This window comes from Macrobrachium rosenbergii, chromosome 6 (genome assembly GCF_040412425.1).
Source record: "Macrobrachium rosenbergii isolate ZJJX-2024 chromosome 6, ASM4041242v1, whole genome shotgun sequence".
NCBI lineage: Eukaryota > Metazoa > Arthropoda > Malacostraca > Decapoda > Palaemonidae > Macrobrachium > Macrobrachium rosenbergii.
The window spans coordinates 54312377-54320132 of record NC_089746.1 but is presented as its reverse complement, the minus strand read 5'-3'; the positions used below and the strand labels follow the sequence as shown (position 1 = coordinate 54320132).

The window sequence follows — 7756 nt, the reverse complement described above, 5'->3', positions numbered from 1 at the left end:
GGTCCCATTTTATCCTCATCTCTAATATCATTATCACATTCACTGTTGTTGTTATTGTTGGTTGCAGATACCCGATACCCTACACTTATAACGAAGGATGTAAGAGTGAAATGCACTGCGGAAGGCTCCTTCCCCCACCCGGCGAGCTGTACATGGTACTACAGGTAATTCTTGTGTTGTGAACTGCTCATGCAAATATCGATCATAGCCACATTAGGATTAATCTTCGACTTGGAATGCATAGTGGTAAGGACTCATAAGTCCTTCCACTGGATACTTAAGATTTCTGTGACCTGCATCATTCATTAGAAATGAATTAACTTGAGTCTGATTTTGCACCATTAGTGCGATAGCAATTTAGCTTCATGCGTTTACTAGGTATTCTTCCATGGTTTTACTTCCTGCTCAAATGGTCAAGAGAATCATTTTAATGATATACTGTATCCTTACATTTTTCATGTAAAAAGTTAGACTTAACAACAACGTCTCAACTGACCTCCTACTTTAGTTTATTTATATATAATCTTGTTTTAAATTTACTACTTTCATTTAAAACATGCGTTTCACTACTATTCCCTTATTTATTTTCACATATGGCCATTGACAGTCAAAGTAAGTTCTCTTAATTCCATAGATATGTAATATAGATCTGAATAATGGGTAAAAAAACAGGAAGTGCTTTTGATTGAAAAATCGAGTGGCTAACAAAAATACTTGGGGCGCCATTATTTTCCGTTTGTTTCTCCTTTTTTCGTGATGTGTGAAAGTACAGCACTGACCGCCCTTATTTCAGATGTGTGGACAGAGTGAACTCCGGAAAATTTCAAGTGTTCTTCTTCATGTGTGAGAATGGGACCGTCTTTTCCGATGAGCTGGATCAGTGTGTATTTGGCAACCCAACATTGTGTGAAGGAAATGTAGGGACTTTTCCGCCCATCGCTCCAGGGTCTGGAATTGCAGGAGGTGTCAAACCTGTAGCTCCAGCTCCTGTAACTCCAGGGGGTGTAAAACCTGTGGCTCCAGCGCCTGGAATTCTAGTTGGTGTCCAACCTGTAGCTCCAGCTCCTGGAATTCCAGGGGTGTCAACCAATAGCTCCAGCTCCTGGAATTCCAGGGGGTGTTCAACCTGTAGCTCCAGTGCCTGGAATTCCAGGGGGTGTCCAACCCGTAGCTCCATTTCCTGGAATTCCAGGGGGTGTCCAACCCGTAGCTCCGGCTCCTGGAATTCCAGGGAGTGTCCAACCTGTAGCTCCAGCTCCTGGAATTCCAGGGGGTGTCCAACCCATAGCCCCGGCTCCTGGAATTCCAGGGAGTGTCCAACCTGTAGCTCCAACACCGGGGATTCCAGGGGGTGTACAACCTGTAGCTCCAACACCGGGGATTCCAGGGGTTGTACAACCTGTAGCTCCAGCTCCTGGAATTCCAGGGGGTGTCAAACCTGTAGCTCCAGTGCCTGGAATTCCAGGGAGTGTCCAACCTGTGGCTCCAACGCCGGTGATTCCAGGGGGTGTCCAACCTGTAGCTCCGGCTCCTGCAATTCCAGGGGGTGTCCAACCCATAGCCCCGGCTCCTGGAATTCCAGGGAGTGTCCAACCTGTAGCTCCAGTGCCTGGAATTCCAGGGGGCATCCAACCTGTAGCTCCAGCGCCGGGGATTCAAGGGGGTGTGCAACCTGTAGCTCCAGCGCCCGGAATTCCAGGGGGCACCCAACCTGTAGCTCCTGGAATTCCAGGTGGTATCCAACCTGTAGCTCCATCTCCTGGAGTTCCAGGGAGTGTCCAACCCATAGCTCCATTTCCTGGAATTCCAGGGGGTGTCCAACCCGTAACTCCATTGCCTGGAATTCCGGGTGGTGTCCAACCTGTAGCTCCAGCTCCTGGAATTCCAGGGAGTGTCCAACCTGTAGTTCCAGTGCCTGGATTTCCAGGGGGTGTCCAACCTGTAGCACCAGTGCCTGGAATTCCAGGGAGTGTCCAACCTGTAGTTCCAGTACCTGGAATTCCAGGGAGTGTCCAACCTGTAGCTCCAGCTCCTGGAATTCCAGGGGGTGTCCAACCAATAGCTCCAGCTCCTGGAACTCCAGGGGGTGTCCAACCTGTAGCTCCAGCTCCTGGTATTCCAGGGGGTGTACAACCTGTAGCTCCAGCTCCTGGAATTCCAGGGGGTGTCCAACCCGTAGCCCCAGCACCTGGAATTCCAGGGGGTGTCCAACCCGTAGCTCCAGCTCCTGGAATTCCAGGGGGTGTTCAACCTGTAGCTCCAGTGCCTGTAATCCCAGGGGGTGTCCAACCTGTAGCTCCAGCACCCGGAATTTCAGGGGGTATCCAACCTGTAGCTCCAGCACCTGGACTTCCAGGAGGTGTCCAACCTGTAGCTCCAGCACCTGGAATTCCAGGGGGTGTCCAACCCATAGCTCCAGCTCCTGGAATTCCAGGTGGTATCCAACCTGTAGCACCATCTCCTGGAATTCCAGGGGGTGTACAACCTGTAGCTCCATCACCTGGAATTCCAGGGGGTGTCCAACCTGTAGCTCCAGCACCTGGACTTCCAGGAGGTGTCCAGCCCGTAGCCCCAGCTCCTGGAATTCCAGGTGGTGGCCAGCCCATTGTACCTGGAGGTGTAGGAGGTGTCATTCCAGGGTCTCCTGGGGTATTTCCTCCAAGACCACAAATACCAACAACAACCGTGCTGCCACCTTCTCCCCCACCACCACCACCTTCAGTTGGTTCCCAGTCAACCACCCAATGCGTAGGCTGCGTGACAAAAATGGCATGCAGGATAGGGCAGAAGCCCTACCAGATCCAGCTGTGCGATGCGTGCATGTTTGACGGCAGCGGTTACTACTTAACACCTAAAGAGGAATGTCCTTATCATCCGAAACCTCACTTCACCAGCCAAGGAAGATGCTTCTCAGGTGCGGATCCGAAAAATTGTTCTTTTTTTGGCTTTTTTTTTTTTTTTTTTGTTTTGATATCTGGGTTTGATCTGACTGATGTAGGTTCTTGAAACAATGCTTTCATTTAATATACGCATACGCGAATGTGGATGCTTGCGGTTTACGCACATGCACGCATAACAAAATAATTGTAAGTGTGTACGGCATTCCCGCCTGATGATAATTCTGGAAATACCACCACTTGTTTTAAGCACATTCGAATTCAGCTTCTTTGTGCAGAAATCCCAACTCAAGCGAACTCTGGGTTTTGTATTGTGCACTTAATTAACAGGAGAACATTCTTAACGACCTTTATTTCATGGCACGTTTATCGCTGAACCATACCGTAAATGACAATCAGACTTGTTCATAAAATATCGCAATCAATATCATTAACCACTGCTCTAATCTCAAGTAAACTTTACATTCACGCGAGTAAAAATAACTGAGAGATTAGTTTTTATATTAACCAAGAGTCATAATAACGGAGGCCATCGATACCGAAGAAGAATATTTGTTTCAAGAAAATAATCCAAATAATGCAGTAGTAGTATACAAAATGATCGACTGCTCATCTATGACAAGCCTAAGAGGCCATAAGTTGCCTAGTAATGGCGATATGTTAAAACTGAAGGAGGAAGAAGGAAGGAACATAAATGAAAGTAAATTTACCCAAACAATTCCGCATTAGGAACCACTGACGGCAGGCATAACAGCACTGGAATTCAGAACTCAGTATTTTCAACGTTTTTCTTTTTTTTTTTTCAAATCACGTCAAGGGTTTCTTGACCGTCAGCTGTGATTAATCATTAAATGCTACAGAACTTTTCATTCCTTATGTATAAACACGGAGATACACTGACGACAATAAATACCACGCAAGCACACACTTATTTAGAGGAAAAATTCCTAGACAGAAAAATAATCAGAAAATTATTTTTCAATATCCTCAGTTTTATTGTTGGAAGTGGGCAGAGACGTTGCCGAAATATAACACTCTCCTGTTTTACTCCTGCTCATCTGCATTACCAGGTTTCGTCTTCATTGTAAACATTTTCACTCTTTTATCAAGAACATACATGTGTGCCTATTTCTCTCTTACTACGTACTTCCTGTTTTCCTTTCATATTTGCTCGATCTACTTTATTTGAACAGGAACAGATCTGAGACTTAATTTTATGAGATGGAAAAAAAAAAAAGAATCTGATGGTCGATGAATAGCCGTATTCATCAGTGGATCTAGAAACAGCACATTTCACTGGTTAACCATACTCATCATTTCCTTCCAGGCACAGATTTATGTCCCGAAGCAAGAGCTGGACAGTCCCAAACACAATCCAGAGATGAACCGGTGCACACCATCAAGTGCAGTGAAATGAAACTTCGCCCAGATGACCAGAAGATTCGGGAGGTCTACTGTTCTAATTACCACTTCTGTAATTCCTTCGGTGGCTACGAGGTGAGTTACAAGTCCTCTGTCTTAATAAGCATTCGTTCCTGTTTACTAGGCAGGCACAAGAGGATTTCACACCTGTACCTGTAGACTCTTTTGTAGAGAACACAATAGGTCCATTTTCGGCCGTCAAAACTTATCTTGCTGCTCAAGGAGGTGGTTCAATGTGATGGCTGACGGGACATCTTGCCTAAGCGTGGGCACGAAAATCCTAATTTAACGGTCGTCGATTTGTGGGAGGGACAGTGCTGGCCATTCGATCCTACATGAGACCACCAAGTTGCGCAAACACCATAAGCAGCCCTTTCAGACTGAGCCATTATTTCGTTCACATTGCAAAGTCTTCGGCACCTGTAACCTTCGTTTCGTTTATAATGTTAACTTTTTATAAATTGGCCAGTTTTACTATTTTAGATACACTGAATACAATGAATTCGCAAGAAAGACTTGTTAATTATGCACGTGTCTATCATTTACAAAGATAATCAAGACAGCCTTAACATAGCTGATGAGTCTCACTCTTGCCCAATGGCTATACAATTTTGTTGTTCATTCTCTCCAGGGGTCCCAAGAGCTATGCCGTAACTACTTCCAGTGCTACCAGAACGAGCGGGGTTACTGGGAGGCAGAACTACGCCACTGCCTTGGAACCGGTCTTTACAGTTTTGATTTAGACAGATGTCTACCACCACCCAAAGGTAATGTTCTTTATGGCAACCAACCCCTCCCCCCCAAAAAAATCATTTTTTTAGAAGATAAAAATGAGCTACTCAAGAAATTGCTCCAGTTCTTAAATCATGATAATGATAAGATGTGATATATTTTCTTGATTATAAATAAATTATACAAAACCCCGAGATTCATGTGAAAACCTTCCCGGACTCCCACTAAAATTTCCACTTCTGTGATAGCTTTCATTATTATTATTATTATTATTATTATTATTATTATTATTATTATTATTACTATTATTATTCAGTCAATGAGCTTGCTAAATCTTATTTCACAAAACACTGGCTTTACCGCACTCCAAAAGTTTTGATCCCTTTTGGAGTCCTGGGTTGAACTCCCTACAGTTCTATGACAAACAAGCGTGTAATGAGAGCTGAAAGAGGTTAACACTGAACTTCAGAGGATTTTTTTACAGACAGAAACAAACAGAAACGTTAAGGAAGAAAATGATCCTAATAATGACTTTTCTCTTTTGTCTCTTTTTCAGCAACTGACCTGTGTCGAAGTCCCTGAGAGTTGTCTATCCTGTCTGGCATGTCGTTCGTTCGTTCGTCCGTCTTCCCGTTTTTGAAGTCTCCTTATCTCTAATCAAAATGGGGTTATAATCAAACCTCTGAGTTCGTCGGTGTGAAGGGAACTGATATTTTACTTTACGCGTAAATAGTTTTGATCTGCATAACGATTCGAAGCCTTGTTTCTGTACTTATTCTACTTTGCAGCCGTGAGTTCCGTCAAGCACTTACCAGGAAGATCGCCCACTGGCTTTCACCTGCTGTTTCTGTAGTTCATATCCGCTAACGCCAATTAACTCAACTCTAAGCATCTGTGATACTTGGTCTGCCGTTCTGTACAAACCTAAATACACGCCTCTTTCGTCTTCCAATATCTCTAGATAAACGTACACAATATATATATATGGTAAAAGGCAAATATAACTGATACGTAGTGATCGACAGATACTTATAATACTTCAGGTTTGCAAGTGTCTGTTTCCAAGTGTTCTAGTCTGGGAAAAAATTCATCACTTGTAGATATTCTTCGCAAATTGTTTGCTTATATACTATAAGACTTTTTGGAAGGGGAGCATGTTACGCCTTCTGAGTCTGCCAATGAAAACTTCGGTAAAATAAACAATTATTCGGGCTCTTGATGTTTCCTTATCCATATAATTTTATGGGCTTTTATTCCAGTAAGTTTGAGGCGTGGAAAACACGTTTATCTTAGCTGCCGAATGAAAAGCCTGTAACACATTCGTTATACCTCTGGTCTTCCAATCAGCGATGTGGTTCGACACTGGGTCTGGTCACTAATTAAGTGGGCGACCGACAAGGAATGCAAGATGCCGTCGGCACATGAATCCTAGTACAAAGTTGGTTAAACTGAGGGTCCGACACATTAGAGGGTCGCAAAGTATCAAAATGGTTGCGATAAACAACAAAAATATATTGAAAAAGCAGACCGGTGAGAGCCACAGACTCGTTGGCTCTCATTGCTCATCAATGCAAATTATGAGACGGAAGGTACGCTTTCCCAAAGCGACTGATGCTGCCTGGTGACCACAGTGCGAATTACTGAGCGTCAACGAAACCCAGCGTTCCACGGCTACCCATAGATCGTCGCCAGTTTTCATCCATTTTTCCCGTCGTTAGGTAAGTTTTAGTGATTAAAATCTATCATTAGATGATCAAATTGCATTACTGATATGTTGTTAATAGAAAAGAGCGAATATTTATACATACTACCTTTGATTTTGTGGTTTCTAGTCTGAAACATCTTGAAGGTCATTTCTGGTAACAAGAAAGTACGCACTAGTGCAGGGTACACACTGCATACCCACGGTACTTTTGCAGGGGTACCAACTCATTTCTGTTGTTTTCTACTAAATAAACTTTCGTGAATCGGCGAAAACGTGTTATTTTTTGCTTTTAGATAACATGCGCATTACGGGATTGACCGTTGTTATTTTTAAAATACAGTGATCAAGTGGCTAAAATTAACTATAACTCAATACTATGTTCTTTCGCTTAATTTTAAATTCACAAAACGATTCAGATTCGTGAATAACATCTAAAAAAGTTTCAAAATTAAAAATCTCGATGAAGGATATATACACAGTATATATATATATATATATATATATATATATATATATATATATATATATATATATATATATATATATATATATATATATATATATAAATATATATATATATATATATATATATATATATATATATATATATATATATATATTACATATATATATATATATAATATATATGGTAAATTACTACAGAGTGATATTTAGAAAAGTGACTGCTGTGAAGAATAAAAAAAAACCATTTATACGATTTTTCGATATATATATATATATATATATATATATATATATATATATATATATATATATATATATATATATATATACACACACATATATATATATATATATACATACATATATGCGTGTAAACATACATATGTACATTTTTTCAGAAATTACCTTCAAAGCCTGTCGCCTCCGGCGGAGCGCGAACCTACACCGCTACATATCTGTGAAGCTCAGGACGCGCATTAGCACTGGAATGAATCCGTCGTTGCAAAGGCGTTATGTACCGGTATAGGATTTCAAG

The 7756-nt window shown here is 42.0% G+C and overlaps 3 protein-coding genes across 3 annotated transcripts; 1 reads left to right on the top strand and 2 right to left on the bottom strand.

Moving 5' to 3' along the window:
• Window positions 1-1121: 1121 nt before the first annotated feature.
• On the bottom strand, window positions 1122-1645 carry LOC136839572 (elastin-like). The gene has a single exon (XM_067105834.1). It carries the CDS (start codon window positions 1626-1628, stop codon window positions 1122-1124), a length of 507 nt encoding a protein of 168 aa, XP_066961935.1. The 5' UTR covers window positions 1629-1645.
• Window positions 1646-1655: 10 nt separating this feature from the next.
• LOC136839849 (collagen alpha-2(VIII) chain-like) lies at window positions 1656-2633 on the bottom strand. The gene is made up of 2 exons (XM_067106180.1): window positions 2330-2633; window positions 1656-2227 (listed from the first exon to the last, which is right to left on the bottom strand). Exons 1-2 carry the CDS (start codon window positions 2631-2633, stop codon window positions 1656-1658), a joined length of 876 nt encoding a protein of 291 aa, XP_066962281.1.
• Window positions 2634-2647: 14 nt separating this feature from the next.
• Window positions 2648-6264, top strand: LOC136839573 (uncharacterized). Its single transcript, XM_067105835.1, has 4 exons — window positions 2648-2914; window positions 4225-4394; window positions 4951-5086; window positions 5608-6264. The coding sequence occupies exons 1-4, from the start codon at window positions 2767-2769 to the stop codon at window positions 5631-5633; spliced, it is 480 nt and encodes a 159-aa protein (XP_066961936.1). The 5' UTR covers window positions 2648-2766; the 3' UTR covers window positions 5634-6264.
• The last annotated feature ends 1492 nt before the right edge of the window (window positions 6265-7756 follow it).